The following is a 17,911-nucleotide window of genomic DNA, read 5'->3' on the forward strand; positions in this document are numbered from 1 at the left end:
CAGAGTCATTCTCCTCCCCATTGGCCGGGTGTCCTGTTCAGCATTTATAAAAAACTGGATCCTCTTGAGTCACTTTATGAAGAAATAAAAGACTGAAGGTCGAGTTTGGAATTTAGCCACCATCACACATCCATCGAAACAGTAAAGCAATCGTATAAGTTATCCATTAAAACTCTATCTGAACAGACTGAAAACATCATTACAGACAAAAAATCATGAAAGAAACCATCGTGCCATTCTGCAAACTACCAGATAATCTCATCTCCAGTATTTCTGAAACTCCACATGACAACCTGAGACAAGGATCAACAAAGACCTCAAGAAAATTCTGCTTTACCTTTCTCAGAACAACATCGTTCATAGAAGAGACTGTATCAGTGCACCATTGACTAAAGGACCCAGACCAACCACAGCAGTTTCAACAGAAAAAAATCATCAGAAGCAAAGGGGAAGAATTGAAGAAGCAAATGAGTGCCGCACAGTAACTTCAGAGATGAGAATATCAAGCCAGCATTGACAGTTAACTGTTCCTTAATGCCAATTCTATATTGAAGCAATGCGGTGCTTCAAACTGCGGCGAGGACACATGCACTTGAACTGAAAAAATAATACACATCATATGATATAATAGCAGTTTGAAAATGTGCAGTTTTCCTGTGCTGTGGGACTTGTGCAGCGATAGGAGCAGACAGGAAAATGAAAACGAAACCAGAGATCCTCAGTTTTGAAGTGAATCCGTCTGAGCTGTCACACAGACGTTTGACTGAAGTCCGTACGGTCAGTCGGGGTCTCATCCATTCGCTGCTTGTGGCCAAGAGACACAGACCACAAAGGATCTGTGATTTGGGATCACCCTGTCATTTTGACTGCACTGAGAGGCAGCATCCTCACAGCGAAGGAGAGTTAAACTCTTAAAACCTTTCACTTCCTGTTCTCTTAAGTAAACACAAACAAGATCGAACACCTGTGGTCACAGCTCAGTCCTGTGGTTAGTGTGCATGAAATCGTGACGGATTAGATGTAATGACAACGTACAGGGAGAGTAAGAGTCTGGAGGGATTCACGTCGGCTGAGTCTGCTAGAGGCAAAACAACAACACGTGTGACAGGCTGGAAGGCTCAGAAGGAGAGGGCATACTTTATGATCAGAACGCCTGTTCACACTGGCCTCAGTAATAATTAACACGTTTTACATTCTGCCCTGCTGCTGCACCACAGAGGAGAGATTTAGTCTTTGCTATTATTATCACATCAAAAGACAAGGCAGCAGCAGAGAAGGCAAACCTCAATCTTTCTTTTTAGAAATAAAAATTGTAATTGCTATACTACACTGTATATGGAGAAGGACAAAAGCACTGCTGGTTTAACAGGAGAAAGTCCCCTTACTCACATGCTGATGCCCATATGTGTTACCAGGGTTACTAAATGACCTGGCTTTATTAAACAGATCACTCAGACAGGTGGCTTTCTTGTTGGTTTTAATAGCTGTCCAGCTCTTGAATTCATGCTGAAATCATGTGAGTCCGGCTGGAAATGAATCAAAGCCTCCTTTCCAGGTGGTCTCTCCCCTAAATGAGATGTGAAAGCTCCCCGAAAGCACCCCAGTAAAAGAAAAAACTGATCTAAGGCCTCTACTTACCAAACATGAGGAGGCTCAGATACACGGCCATGATGGGCATCAGGATGTCTGGACGCGTGGACACCAGGCTGTCTCTCTGGCTGGAACAAACACAGGGGAAGAGGCATCATTTAGTGCAACACCTTGGCTCATCCAGTGTTATCATGGTCTCTATTTCACACCAAAGGATTTGTTCGTTTCTTAAAATTGACAGTAAATTTCCCAGAAACTGGAAGTGATTACCTTTAAGCACTTCGCACCATCTACCACAGTCAAAGCAGCTGGTGAAAGCCCGCACAGGTCTTACCAATGGTACAGTTTGTTTCCAGTAAATATTATTAATACTATTATGCCTCCAAAGTGCTGCGGTAACGGCTGGTGCTGGATACAGACTACAGAAATGCTGCTGTAGTGCACTAGTTCAAGGGTTTTCTCAGAGGTGTTGTGACACTGAGGAGAAAAAAGGCCTCTTGTGTGCTCAGGCTCAACAAACACAGAGATCTGCTCGCTGAATAGGACAGACCACTGTGCATGTGTGTGTTTGTGTGAGTGCGGGTGCACACATTGACAGGCGAGAACACACATTGTTCATGTCACACACTGAACCAATCTGACCTCCGAGACAAACAGAAGTGGTTACAGGAGGGCGAGAGGACAGATAAAATGAAAAGACTGCTTTCACCGGCCTGAATAAAGCCATCGGAGTCAAATCAAACGTCTTCAGTTTTAAATTATTTCTCAAATAGCTCAGCCTTGCACACTAATCCAGGTTTGTGATCTAAAGCAGGTCTCTGTTGGGAAGCATTTTTCACACTCATCTTAGCAATAAGAGGTCCACGTGGCCCCGCGCTTGCACTGTCAAAGGCAGAAGCAGCGAGGAGGGACCCCACAACATCTCAACGCTCTGTTCAATGGATTTACATGTGTATTAAGTCCTTGACTGCGTCCATAACAAAAAAGGTTTTTAAATGTATTCAAATAACCACAGAACAACTGGAATAAAGCTGCTGCTGTGCTAATATTCCCTTCAGCCTTGAGGGATGACAATACCTGTCGCTTCATCACTATTCAAACTAAATTTGTTTTACTTGTGTTTCTTCCTTAATTAATGCGGCACATGAGCAGAATATAAAACATATAAAAATGTATTATTGTTGTTCAAAGAAAACCAGGCATTTAATAATTTTGAATTCTTCAGAAATACTGAAGGATTCCTTTGAGAAAATTCTCCCATTTCTTATGCTTAACAAACCATTTAAAAATCCACTGAATTAGCTAAAAAAAAAAGCAATGAACACAAGGCTGTTTTTATAAGTACAAGAAGCTCATAGTTGAGCTCATAGAAGTTGAGCTGCTGGAGTTAAACTGTGCAAAAGATAGGTCTTCCCTGAGATGCTACAAAACACTTCATTTATGTGCAAATGTGCATTTAAGTTTTGTTACTTTCTAAAATAAAGACCATATACTGTAAATTGTGCTTGACTCAATGCTGGTTTTTGAGGGAGAGGGATAAGTTCATCTTTCCATCCCTCATGGCCCTCATGGGCTCGCAATAGAGTAGCTGAGATGAGGTTAGGTGGTAAGCCCACCCTTTTTGAACACTACAGCCCTGGGACAGTCTCCAGAAGAAGAAGAACATTACACTATAAATAACCTCCCTACATTATACTTACTGAGATTTTAAAAAACAGACATGAAATGAGCAAAAGCTGCAATTATCATAATAATACCTAATTTTTCAATTGACTGTATATTACCCCACCTGCTATTAGCTGAGGAATTGAAAAACCACCTTCTGCACTGTTGAACTGCTACGCAGTGAACTGTTACACTGTACAGTTACACAAACTTACAGTTTAGCCACAGGTGATGTACAGAGGTGCTGACAGCACAAGGTCACATTTTAATCTAAAGTTTTCACCACAAGACTAATCCACCGAAAAACAAAAGAATATAGAAAGAGCTTTAGCTGATAATATGCAAATACGTAAAACACTAAAAAAACAAAGCACAAAGAGTCATTATTCATTAACAATCGAGCATTAGCAATAACTATAGCCTCATACTCACACAGCCACAGGAAACCTCACTCTCCTCTCTGCGTGGTCAGAGTTGCTCACTCTGTCTCTGTGGGCCAATTTCGTCTGACAGTGTGTATGTGTGTGTAGGTTCCCGTATCCGAGTGTGCACGTGTGCAGGCCCTGGACCCCAATGTGTATATTTACGCGTGCATGCACATGTGTGGTGTCTATGTGTGCCAGAATGTGTAAAACAAACTTGGAAGCACAACTGACGGCAGCGATGTAAAAACAGAGGGAACGCCGCTGACCAATGAGAACGCAGAGTGTGTGCGGGACCCCCCTTCAGTCCTCTGCTCCCTCCAGCTCCCTCCGTTTCGCCCTCCCTCGCTCCCTCCAGCTCGTCACTGGGGCACTGGGGTGAATGGACAGCTATTCTTATTCTAATTCCTCTGTCACTCTGTTGGCCACTGGCTGAAAGAGGGGAATGGTCTCCAGGCCTTTGGAATGCACCACCCCTTTCTTCTGGACACTGGGGGAGAGTGAGGGGCAAGAGAGGCAGAGAGGAGGCCGGAGAGAGAGAGAGAGAGAGAGTGAGAGATAGTTAAAAGAGGAAAGGAGATAAGAGAGGAGGATGGAAGCAGCAGAAAACCTATTGGAAAAAGCAATGAGGAGAGAAGGAGGTGACACTGACAGGGACAGAGATATTTTCCCTCTCTGGGGTAAACTAGGCCACAGAGCCTCAGTGCAGCAGCACCGCCGCCCATTCCACTCCAACGCCATCACGACTTTCACACCACTCAGCAAGAGAGGCTGACCTAGAGATGAAACCAGCACCTCTGAAGTTCACTACCTAACACGTTACATGCCTTTCTTTCACTCACACACAAACCCAAGAGTAAAAACAAGAATGTGCAGTTTTATAAAGTGTTATGTGCCAAGCAATTTACTGGTTCAGAACAGTTGCCAAGCAACCAGGAGAGACAAGAAGCAACTTTTATATTTGCTGAAATTCAGTGGAACAGTGTGACTGGAGTTGAATTTGTTTCAAACTTGTCACCTCCAGTCGGACGAAAAGGCAAGGGATGCGACTGGGTTGAGGCATCGGACTGGGGCCATGGGGGTCAAGTCTATTCAAAAATGCAAAAGGTTGAGGCTGCTGGTGCCATGACTACGAAAGAGAAAGGAGTTGGAAGTTTGTGCATGTGTGATACATGCATGTGTGGGTCATGTGCATGCATGTGTGTGATTCAGGCTAGACAAATAAAAAAAACTGCGAGAGAGAACAAAGCAGCTTTCACGTTCACAGCTCTCTGGTGATGTGCCCTTTGACCTCTGCTGAAGAGGGAGGCGAAGGGGAGCAAGTTTTAGGCTCGATGGCTCAACGCGTGTTACAGAAATCAGTTATATTGAGACTTTCTCAAACCTTCATTGGCTAGTAGCATTTATAAGACACTTCGATCATGGCACACTCACTCACTGTGTTTTGTACTTGCTGATTTATCAGCATGGTGAAAAAGGAGTGCTATTACAAACCTATAAAAATATAACATTCAGTCAATCCAGACTGCACCTACATCCACATATATTCTGTAATCCCTGACCTCACATGTAGGCATTGCAAACTGGCATCACATGCTGGTTTTTGGTAAAAAAAAACAAAAAAAAAAAAACTGTAAATTAATCAGAGGAGAACGTCAAACTGAACCCGGTTAGCCTTAAGAAAACCGGCTTGGATGCAAAAACATACACACACACACACACACACACACATCAAAAACATAAGAACAAGATAAGAGGAAGCCTGTAGAGAGTTCAGTGCCAACACTATAGCTTCTGTGTAGGGTTCAGACAAAGCCAAGAAATCTGGAGACACTACTCCAAACAATCCCAGGCTCTCATACCCTTGAACTCAATAACACGATAAGCCTGACTCTGCGTGTGTGTCTGACTTTGTGTACACATCAGATGAAGGCTGAGCTACCAAACACACCGCCAATACCCTGCAGCTTGAGACGCTGCTGTAGAACAAGGCTGGGCTGGAAATGGGATCAGATCATTCAGGTGAGCTCATGGAGGAAGTTTTTTTCCTTATACAGGCAGGTGACTCTATATTTAGAGCTGCTGCTACCTGCACCACAGTGAGTCATCTAGACCAGCGGTTCTAGTCTGATGAATCCTCACAGGCCTGTCAGATGAACTCAGTCCCACATATCATGTTCCAAATGTGTTCATGTGAATTGATTTCCAACTGAAGATATTTAACACCATGAATTATATAGTGGATGTTAATATGCTGTTTGCATTCATGCTACTAGTATAGAATGCCAGATGCTGGGCATTTCAACCATTTATCATTTAGCTAATGTTACGTGCTAACCTTAGCAGGTAGCGGTTAGCACGTAACATTAGCTAAATGGTAGCATCGGAACTGTATTGTCTTCTTCTGTTCTTCTTAGCGGTTAGCATTAGCATTAGCAATAGTTAAATGGTAGCATCGGTACTGGCCACTACCTGGAGCATCTCTGGGTCAGTTGAACGTGGCGGTGCTGTTTGGATTGTGTAGGAGCAGTGTGAACTGGCACTAGGGGGGGTGACTCTGGGACGCCGGAGTTCACCGCCTAACCTCCTGGAGGTGTAGTGGGACTAAGTAGGCGAAACACTGTTGAAGGGAGGTTTCCACCTGATGACCCCCAGAGACGTGTTAGGAATCACTGCTCTTTGGCATGTATAGAGGTAGATTAGAGCTCCAAGGTTCTTCACTGAGAATAAATCCTCTTTTTGAGCACAAGTATCTTGTGTTTAAATTAACATGTTTATCTAACTACGTAAGATGTGCATTCATTACTTTTAGCAAGCTGACTGTCAAAGACTTCCAGTCCAGTTTTCACACACTTTCATTTGCAACCTGTCATGTTCAGTATTCTTTAATCTAGCTGTAATATCTAGTTTTTAGTTAGTGTAGCTTAATTAGTTAAGCTACTGTGGTGGAAATTCCATATTTACTGCTTATATTGCTGTTTCTAGTATTCCCATGTTAATATTTTCTATAATGACTGTACAATGTGGAGTGGATCTGTGTCTCATCTCCTCCTGTTTCCTCAGGTGCATCGTCCTTGCTGAGGCAGACAGGACTCCAGGTGTAACTTCCTCGTGAGTGCTTGGATTGTTTGAGCAGACAGAATGAAAGATTGCTGTGGAAACTGTAAACTTTGGTTTTTGGTCTTATGAACCCTGTTTGCATACACACAGGAATCACTTATCCAGACTACACAAGGCATAAACATTTTGTAATACAGAAACAATCGGTTAAAAAAAAAGAAAATTTCAAAGAGAAACAAGACAAACTGCAAATAACAAGGGGCTCTGCAGCGATAAAGTATACCTCTAGTAAAGAAACTATACAGTAAATGTCTCACTTGCTCTGTGCAGCACTACTACAGGATATGCTCAAGTTAGTGCACAGAAAATGGCACAAATATACCTGCAGTGCAAGCAGCAGGTGAAGTGCACTCAAGTGTCGAAGAAGAGCAGGCGCCTGGTTAAAGACTAACCTTTGATCTCATGACACCAAACAAGCCACTGCAGCCACGCTGTAGTCATATCTGCAGCAGAACAAACAGCCCAGAGAAAGTACAACAGGACCTCAAAGGGTATCTGCTCAGCTGAACTCCAACTGACTGCTAAAAAATGTACCACCATTCAACAAATCTGAGCAAACTGCCAAAAAATGTACAGCGCGGATATGTGTTATCTGCATGTTGCACAGCAGGGATGACATAAATCAATGCTGCTTCCTGAGTGACGCCCAGTTCTAGTTTTATTGCTTTCACGCTGCGGCAGTCACTTAGCTTGGAGTGAATTTTTAGCTTCACCCACCTCTACTCTAATTCAGTAAGTGATTTACTAAATTGTTGAAAATGGTTTCCAGCAGGTGATTAGATAGCAATTGCTCGATACAGGCAATTTTTCTCGGCAAGGCCAAAGGTAGTACCGCTTCCACTGTACAAAAAGCAGCAGGTGTAGCGGCTGCATTAAATGCTGGTATGTTGACGGCACTTTGTACAGAGAAATAAAAATGTTCACTTCTTTGCAAATTATTTCTCCCTGTGTGTCTTAAAAATCTTTAGGGGAAGCCCTTGTTCCTTGATTCCTGAAAAAACCGGCATCAAAAGTGATGATCAGCATTGATAGTTCATCCAAAAAATATTTAAATACAATAACTGTACAAAGTGCAACTGCAACATAGTCGGCAACAACATGCCTGGTAGTATTTTGGGCTACATATGAGCAGTGTTCAAACAACTATATTAGATGAGTTTCCAAATGCATAGACACAGTTGGACACTTTGAGAAATTTGCTGTCTTGTGTAAGTTAGAAACGTTCTTCTCTTTCATTCTCTTCGTCTATTTCAAAAATAAGGACGAACTGTAAGACAGATTTCTTCATGTTCATCAGAATGACTCAGTTCTTCTGTAGAAAAATGAGTCAAATTGTTGAGTTGTAAATTACTGCAACACACCTTGATGCTACAATGAATGTGTCTCCTTAAATTAGACTGAGTAACAATGGCACAGGCTTTATGAAGTTCTATGGATCAAAGCACCATCTGGGCAAACATTGCCCTGCTTTTCAACAGAGACGAGCATTAACTTCATCCTACTGTTTGTCTTACAATTACATGGAAAGAGCTATGAAAACTCGCATCTTGTACCAAAACTTTTCAGTGAAACATTCAGGCTCTAATTATTCTTAATGAGGCTTTTTAAGGATTAGAAGGTAGACCTGGTATACTCAAGAGATTTAAGAATCCCTGAAGAAACTCCTGTGAACTGAAATCTACATGGAAAGCACTGGCAGATATTAACTAATACAATAACAGCCCAAAGTAAACAATTAACTGCCAACCAGTCATCAATTCAGCCATCTGCTTGATTTGATGGAAGCAGACCACCCATACACAACATCAGAGTGTCAAACAAGGAAACAACTTCCTAATCTGTTACATACTGTGGAGCCAAAGGATATCTAATAATACTGTCTGGGGATTTACGTCATTCAGTCAGTCTTCTTACTGTCACAGAAAGATTACCATCAAAGATAATTCTCCGTTTCAGGTTTGCAGAGAGAGGGTTAGATCTCCCATTGTGAGATGCACTGCAGGTTTTCATTGCTATTGGCTAAGACCTCAAATAAAGCACACCTAATACCATGTGCTGCTGGGCGTACTGAGCCTTGGTTCCACACCACCTATGTACACACAGACACAGACACACAAACAGACAGTGGAAAGTGTGTATGTGCATGTCTGTTCGTACACAAGCACAGTTTGGTTTTTGCCTTTGTTGTGCCCTCTTGTTCCACCAAACAATACTCTGAGGGTGATTTATCGGAGAAATTTTACAGTATTTAGTTCTTTAACTTAACTCAGAGGGACACACCCGAGACACTGGCAAAAAGCTCATCCGAGGGCATGACCAGACAGTAGCCAGTAGGCAGCCTTTCAGGTGGTTAAATTCACTGCAGACGCACACCAACCGACACAATCACCACATGCATGTTTGGACTAGAAAGCCAGAGAATCAGCAGGTGAGAGGTGGAGGTGAACAGGGCAACTCTGAGTTTGTGGCTCACAGAGAAGGTCAGCAAAGTCCAGAATATCCAGGCAGAGCTTTAGTTGAGGCCATGCTTCTGCAAAATCATCATCCTGATTTAAAAAGGAAAGAAATTGTTGGAAACCAGCAAAAATTACTGTTTAGAGGTATTTTGTGGCACTCATCCTCGACTTTCCAAATCTGGGTCTCAGACCATCAACTGGCAGCTCAGGTTGAAAACACAGGAGCCCCCTTCACACAAGTCATTTCAACATTTTTTTTTAAGTTACAGCAGCATATATGTCAGCCTCTGCCATCAACAGCAAGACCCAAGTGACAACGGAGCAGTCTGAAGTGAGGCATGTGTGGTTAACACTGAGGATGGCAATGCCTCTGTGCTCTGACGTGGCACTGCTCAAATCAGAGGCTGCAGTTTTAAGTATTACCGTTCGTTGCTGCTCCAAGTATTGATTTGCTGTTGTTGATAAAATAATCAGATTGACATGGTGGAGGAGACAGGTGTAGTTCTGAATCACTGCTTGTCAGCACAATGTCTCAGGCTGAGATATACTTGCTTTTTAGCCACGCATTTGCATAGGTAACTAGTGGCATCGTGAACATAACCGGTCACATACTTGCCTATGTACCGTTTGTGTTACTGGACACCACTAAGAGGGCACACCAGAGAACTCAGACTCTATAGATGTCTGGATAATAAACAGAAGTTAATATATTGTTAATTCTGAGATCGTGGCAGAAAAAGGGACAGCAGGGCTACTGCAGATGGTTTGCAAGGCTAAATGAAGCACATGTTTCTCACGTTGATGATGGCAAACACCACCACGCAACACACACAGTGAGCCAGTCCGTTCAGCAAAGCAGTTTGTCATCACCCTCCGCCTTCCAGCAACAGCATCTGCTTCATCCCCAAACTGCGCCTACACTGCCCCCACCTTATTGTGTGTACTGTACCTGTCATACGCAAATCATTCATTTCTGAGGACATATGGAAGCAAAGCTCTGAACAGACACGGGACAGGCGGCCATCATGCTCACGCTTTGCACTACATTTGAATCAACCTCCCACCTGCTGAGCCTCTCCTCCCACCTGTGCACCAAGTGCTGTGCACCTGGCACCAAACAGGCCCACCGCACAAATGGGCAAGACCAAGTTCAAAGCCAGGAAAACACCCGGTCCACCCGATTCCTCCAGCTTATGGTACAAAGACGACTCCTTACGTTGATCTCCTAACAAGCTTTCTGTGATGCTGGCTTGTTATCTGCCCGACATTATCTGCTCCATCTGTTGGCTAACATTTACGATTAGGAATTTGTCCCTGTAACATTTGAGTTGCCTAACCTTTCTGAAAATAGCAGTGCTTTCAGTCACTTTCCTTCATTGCATTCATCAGATTAAGTTCAGTAAACTGAGTTGATGATGAACGGGCTGAATGGAAGTGATGCTGTTGACCTTGACAGGTTTGATTCTGACATACGTACGTTGTTCTTTTCATCATAATGTGTCCTGTTAGCTTAGAGGTCAAAGTATTGTAGTTTTTATAGTCTGGACTATTTTCAGTTGAAACTACTAAAGATGATTAGCCACCAATCCTACCTCCTATGATTAGCCACCAATCCTACCACCTAATCTAAAAATCAGACGGGCAATCAGTGCTCGGAGAAGTTTCCTGTTTATATAAAAGTTAGGCGGGATTTTTGGCCTACTTTTTTCACTAACACACACAGTATAAGGAAATTGCTTTTCCTGTTATTGATGAGACAATATGTGATGTGATTTGCGTGCCATCAGCCATTTCCAGTGTAAATTTCCCCCCAGTGTGAGCATGTGCATTTGAAAAAGACACCTTTAGAGACTGAGCTTTGCATTTCATCCTGAAGGTGACTGCTAATGATTGCAGCTAATCAGACCTGCTGATCAGACTGCATGAGGCAACAGATGATGCATCGAATTTTTCAGCCACAGAAGTTCTGTCACACATGTTTTCTTGGCCTTACATGTTTTTATGTCAAATGTCAGGCTCGACAGAGAAAAAGAGAAACAGAAGTTGGGATTTGATGAAAATGATCATGTATTGCATTTCGAATTTCTGGAATATTTTCTTGTGACACAATCAGGTGTTGGTTGGGTGTTGCTACTGAGTGTCAGATGTAGTTGCGTGCCGACTAGCTGATGATCTGTTGCATTTGTATTCCTGCATCAGTCTGACAGGATGAAATATGATCAGCATTACCTGACCCTGACAACAATAACTTCATTTTGTCATAGCCACTTACTATATGCTAAAACTATTGTTTGGTCAATCAAAAAATTCATGTCTATGACTTTATTAATGTACAAAAATGCATAATTAAGACAAAAAAAAAACAAGCATCTGAGGGTTGTAGTTTCACGAAAGCTAAGACGCTGTTGTAAACGGATCCTTCTAAAAATTTAAAAATAATTTCTAAAAATTTAAATAATTTCTAGTTTGGGCTAAATTAGCTTGACAGTTCCCCAAGGACATAACTTTTAGACAGGAAGAAAGAAAAGAGACAGACAGGAAAAAGAGGCGTAGCAGTAATCAGTCCCTCTTATCAGTGTGCTGCAAACAAGGGGTTGATTTACATCAGGGGACTGATTATGAGTCTCAGCCTGCAGAGGCCCTGACGGAGGCTCAGATATCAAAGACACACTGATGGAGCGCAAGGTGGCACTGAGGCACTGAGAAGTCTTTCTTTCCTGATCTATAGATTATCAAAGCACAGAGCTGCACACACCACACTTAGACTAAAGCACACCTCTGCGTCTGCTCAGCTACTCAGATCGAACCAGCAGTGAGATTACAGTTCATTCAGTCCTTCTAAAACGAGATGAAAAACACTGGTACCTCTACCAGGTCAGCGGGTGAGCACTCACACCTCATATTTAAAGGACAGTACCAGTGGTTTTGCTCTGTAATAACTACATGCTTCCACCTTTCATTACTGACAACCATTACCTCCACCGGCCCACTTCATTCAGTTCATTTCAGAATCAACTCACAGGGACTGAAACTGGCCGAATGCAGCATCATAATGAATCACATTTCCACATGGAGTAGACGTGTTGTCAGTGGTGTCCGCTCAGAGCTAGCCTGAACTACACAGAATGAATGCATGTATGAAAATTACTCCGACAATAAAAGATTGTGTTACGGGCGAAACATAATTACTAAAATCACTTATAAAGGTGTGTTTGTGTGTTTTGGCTGCTGAACCACTGATTTTTAAGGAGGGTGTATCGTATGAACATTTTATTTTGAAAGACTGAACAACTCTGCAAAATATTACAAAAGCTAAAATATGGCTGCGTGCTTTAGGAAATGACTTAATATCATCAAAACCAAAACCATAGTCGATCTATATCAATTGATAGAGAAGAATAGCATCCTCCAACCAGCGTCCCTCGCTCCCTCATGGCCAGTTCTACCAGTTGGGGTCTGAGTGACTCGTGGATCCTCTTAACCCTTCAGGTTAGAGTTGATCTCAGCAGTAGGCGAGGGGCCAGGTCCTTGAGCTGATTAAAGCTAGACTAAGCCTACAAGGGCCATGGGAACACATACCTCCAAACACACACATGTCTAAACAGCCTGACAAGGTGAACAGAAATAAATGGCGATATGACACTCTTAGATCCACGGGAAAATTGTACTCTCAAACTTTTCCTCATTGAACAATCAGTGTACTGATCGCTTTCTCGGAGTGTCCCTCATCTTTAAAGCACCAAATTAGGAGAACAGACTTTTCAAGATAACCCTTGTCCCTGGTGTGAGCTCAGGGGAACGGGAGTTGAAGAAACAACACACCACTGTGTCACTGATCCTGGTTGTTCTTCACCTGCAGCAAAAACCACGTAATATCACTCCAACCACGATAGATGGTGAATCTGAGCTGTGCAGCCCATTAATCTGTGCGGCTGGTTAATCTGGTAGGAATGTGTGCAACAGTGTCAGAAATCTGCCCTCCAGCCGCAAGTGAGCCGCTGGTCTCAGTGAGAGAGCAGGTCCACACACACACACACACACACACACACTCCAAACACCTTTATAGACATATAAAAACACTCTTCTTTGAATAGCAGTTTGTTTCTGATGTGAACTTTACTCCTTCTTCCTCAATGCAAAATCTATGAGTCTACGAATAGGCAAATATTTTTCATTATAAATGTCTAGCAACTGGAGCACGATGTCTCCTACTTCCCTGTAAAGCCCATTCTCAAAGTCATCCAAACCAGCTGCTGTCACAAAGTCCCGCTCAGCACACCTGTCAAACTGTGCGTCAAGGTGAGCACGAAAGAAGTGAAGGAGGAAGCCTTCATCAGATGGGTTAGGAGCAGGACGTGCATCGCTCTCACTGCAAAGTGAGGCAGCAGCAGGAATAACACACCTGTGGACGGTGGGACGGCTTTGAGCTGCACCTGACATGTTGCCTCCGTGGGGTCAGTCACCACCAAACATGACAGCAAGCTAACAGCCCAGAACATCAACTAGCCTAGCATGAAACCAGCACGAAGTGCGCCCAAGTCCCTCAAAACTCCCACACAGAGTATGACGGTGAAGAGGAGCCGGCTACAGTAAACTCGCCTCACGGGACACCAGGGGACACCCGGAGCCCCTGTTGGACACCATGTTGACCGACTGTAACGTTACAGCAGTGATTACCGGCTGTCCCGGAGGTCAGGTCCCCGACAGAAGCGTTAGCAAAGACGGAAGAAGATGGAGAGCTCACCTGCTCGGTAGTGTCCCGCGACTCCACGTCTCTCTCTCCCTCTCTCTCTCTCCCTCTCTCTCTCTCTCACACACACACACAAACACACACACACAAGGACAAACTCTCTCTCCCTCTCTCTCTATATGTCTCTCTCTCTCGCACACACACCGTCCCGCAGCCGCAGCACCACCTGAATGAGCCGGGCTCCGCGCCGCTGCGGGACAGTACAGGGCTCAGCCCGCCGGGAGGAGGAGGAGGTGGAGCCCCACGTGTCACCGGCAGCCTCCACTGCTTTCCAGGAGCAGGTGAGACCCCCGCCACGGTGCTGGACCCCACCCAGCCCTGTCAGGCCAAACCAAGCGTCCCGAGCAAAGACTACATCCTAGTTCCACAGTGCTGAGTTCACTGCGGCCTGTTTTTTTGTCAATGGAGACTCTGTTCGAAGTCTTGACCTTGACTGTCACCTGAAGGCAAGCAAGCAAACACAAACAGTTTTATGTGAACGCTGTCTTTAACGGCATGAAAATGTTTTTGATTCAGATTGACAGAGAGAGAGAGAAAAGAAAGAAAAGAAACCTGGCCGCGAGACACAGGGTTTCACTTGAGGATGAGCACCGACACCTGAACACACCTGAACACACAGGAGTCCTTTTTACATATACAGCCACAGGTGTTACTAATAACATCCATGATGGGGCATAATGGGATTCAGGCATCCATCCTATTTTTCCTGTGAAAATATCTTCTTTCAAAATTGTAATTGACACTATTACACATGCTGTGCAATCTTTCAATTGTTGGAGACATTAATCCACTGGCCTGTCCATATGTTTTGTGCCCCACTCTATTACAGACCCCTACCCTTATACCCCACACCCCAATCAGCACTCACCACTCTATAAACCTACAGTTTATCTCTTTTCTTTCAGTATACCCACAGTTAAAAACTGCTCAGATCACCAGTAACACCACAATTTACATTTCAAAGTTTACACATTAGAGTGAACTGTCAGTGGACCTTGTTTGTGTAGGCTTGGAAAAGTTGAACCTCCTTGTGTTGTCACATATGAGGAATAATTGACATCATCTATCAGATTGCCCCGTGGGAACCTCAGCTCATATTTGTAGAAGTTGTGTCCTTCACACTGTGACAGAAATTTGTTTTTGCACGGGATTAACAGAGAAAGTCGCAAATGTATGGTAATGCGAAATTCCGTCTCTTGTGGCCCCAATCGTCTGAGGCTCTGACAGGGGGGAGACAGTGGAATAGCTCATCACTGACAGGATTTGTACCATGGGAATTATCAGGAGATGCTGACATTCTCCATCACCAAGCTCATTATGTGGTGCCAGCCAAGTCACCGATACATATCCTCAGCCAGTGGCCGCCTAATACGAGGACAGTCTCCTTTGCAAAGGGTTGATGGTTGTGGGATTGTTACGGACTAATGTGATCTTTGGGCGTGTGATCAATATAGTAAGCTGCTAGTGGGATGGATGTTTCACAGAGAACATGTTGTCTGAACATGGACGTGGGATGTAAAGACCGCAACAGTAACTACTATACTACTGATATATCAGTATGCTGGTTAGTGAGAGGGAGAAAAAGACAACCAGGATGACAGAGGAGTAGCTTTAAAGCACGCTTTAAGGAGTCATTGCAGGTTGTGCAAGGTGAAGCAAAGGAATGGCTGGAATCCATAATTATCAACAGACATAAAAGTAAACAGAAGTTCAGAAGCTGCACATATGCTGTAGGCTGTAATGATGTATATGCATATTATCCAGAGCTGTATATGCAAGCACCAAGGACAGAAAAAGGAGGTAAATAGACGACAGAAACAAAGAGGTAGACTAGAACTGAAAAAGTGATGCAGATAAACAGAAGCGAGGCCCCTTCATTGCTGTTCTCTACCTGTCCTCCAGTCCCAGTCACCTGACTCTCTCATTCGCCTGCTAACCTGTTTCCACTTTCATTCACCAGCCCTGCCAGTAGACACTTTCGAGCTCCTTAAACCTGAATCTTCTCTTTTGTAACCTGTACCTGGATCTGTGCCCGCCTGTCTGCGCCTTCACCCAGCTATCCTGTGCTTTCAGAACTCCTTCTGCGTGGACTTGTCAGTAAGTGTACGTGCGTTCACCTCTCCAACAAATCCCTGAACTGTTGCTGTCTGCCATGCTTGTCTGCATTTGGGTCCGCTCTCCGGTGTCTCACACTCCCCCGTGATAGAGGCTGTAATTTGTTCAGAGCTGTACTCTTTGGACAGTGAAACATCTGGAGGGGGTGGTGTTTTAGCTGATTGCTACACACACTCAGAAAGCGAAAATGAACAGTTGAGCGCCACGGTTACCCTCTTCTTTTCATTCTACACGTGCTTTAGTGTAAGTGGCTACGTGTGGACCATGAGTGTATGGACGTATTCTGATCTAATTCATTTAACTGGAATCATTTTCTTCCATTCTGTTTGACAAGCTGTCAGCTGGCTGAAGTCTGTAACCTGAACTAATGTTTATGCATCAGCATCTCCAGCAGTGACTAATTTGCACAGTCTTTTAAATATGCATACTGAAAACGCTGAGAATAACAACTGTGAGTTCAGAAGAACATAAATCAGCTTGGAGGTTATTAAAACTGACCCCTAATGGGTTTGCTGATGATCCAGGTGTATAGTATGTGATGCAAATGTGCAAACAGACACACTGAACAGTATAACAACACTTAACACTGCCAGTAATATTTTGAATTCAGCATTTAATTTGGATTCCTATGGTTTTTGTTGATTTAGTGAATGACTGAACACCCACAGTATGACCTGCAGGTCAAACTGAAGGTCTACCACAGTATTAACCACAGGTATTAAATACGACAGCCCTGTTCTTCACTGAACAAAATGCACCTTTTAATGCACCACGATGATCACTGTGTGCCCTCTAGTGAGTAAACAGCTCTGCCCCCGATGCCTCCATGTGGGGGCTGCAGCTGAATTTCACAACCAGCTAATGTTGCCTCAGCTCAGCTTTAATATTCAAAACCGAAAATACACACACACATTGCACAAAACACGTGAGAGGAAAACATTACATGAAACATTGAATGAGAACATTGAGACTGTTGTGTTGGAGCAGTAAACATGTACACAAAACGGGAGTAAATGTAATTTGTGGCTGCGATTGTGAGTGCATTTTGGTTAATAGCCCATTGCTATTATTATTATTATTATTATTATTATTATTATTATTATTATTATCTAAGTAATAGGATAGGATTTTTTCTTTTGTTGGTTCTGTACTCCAGTGCATTGTTTTTTTAAATTTCAACCAAATTTACAGAAAACTAGCACAAAAAAGTAAATTATTGCACATTTCCGTCTTAATCAATCAATCAATCAGACTTTATTTGTATAGCACCTTTCATACAAAGCAATGTAACACAAAGTGCTTTACACAATTAAAACACACACAAAAAGAAAAAACAAAAAAACCCCAAAACATTCCCACCCTAACCCCCCTACATATCCATTCCGCACACCACCCTGATCCATGTACAAACATTAAATGACCGTACTATAAATACTGACTCGATTAAAGCAGGAAACACGATCATAAGCTTTCATGAATCTGCAGGGGGGAAACACCAGAGGCAGAATAAAAATGCATACATTTGTAATAACCAAATAAAAATGCAATAAAAGATTCATAAGAGGGCTCTGTGAGTTATTTTCAGTCTCCTCAGTGGAGCTGCAGCTTCACTGGACATTTAAGTCACGTCACATCATTCACACCAGTCACTTCATGATATATTCAGTCTGTCTCAACTGCACTTTGTCGCATTTTGCTTGATCGATACACTATTGATTAATTGTTTTTTTTTTATTCTTTTCTGTGCCCTCATCCAACTGTATTAATTCAGAAGTTGAATGTGCACATAAAAA

At 43.2% G+C, this 17,911-nt stretch overlaps 1 protein-coding gene across 1 annotated transcript in view; it reads right to left on the bottom strand.

Annotated features, from left to right (window-relative positions):
- Positions 1–14,169, bottom strand: part of lamb2l (laminin, beta 2-like) — a 52,208-nt gene extending 38,039 nt beyond the window's left edge. The window contains exons 1-2 of the mRNA XM_041945340.1: positions 13,998–14,169; positions 1,639–1,718 (exon numbers count right to left, since the gene is read on the bottom strand). Of these exons, the coding sequence (XP_041801274.1) occupies positions 1,639–1,678 (40 nt within the window). The 5' untranslated portion in view covers positions 1,679–1,718; positions 13,998–14,169. The remainder of the gene's footprint in view (positions 1–1,638; positions 1,719–13,997) is intronic.
- Between the last annotated feature and the right edge of the window lie 3,742 nt (positions 14,170–17,911).

This window comes from Chelmon rostratus, chromosome 10, assembly GCF_017976325.1.
Source record: "Chelmon rostratus isolate fCheRos1 chromosome 10, fCheRos1.pri, whole genome shotgun sequence".
Taxonomy (NCBI): Eukaryota; Metazoa; Chordata; class Actinopteri; order Chaetodontiformes; family Chaetodontidae; genus Chelmon; species Chelmon rostratus.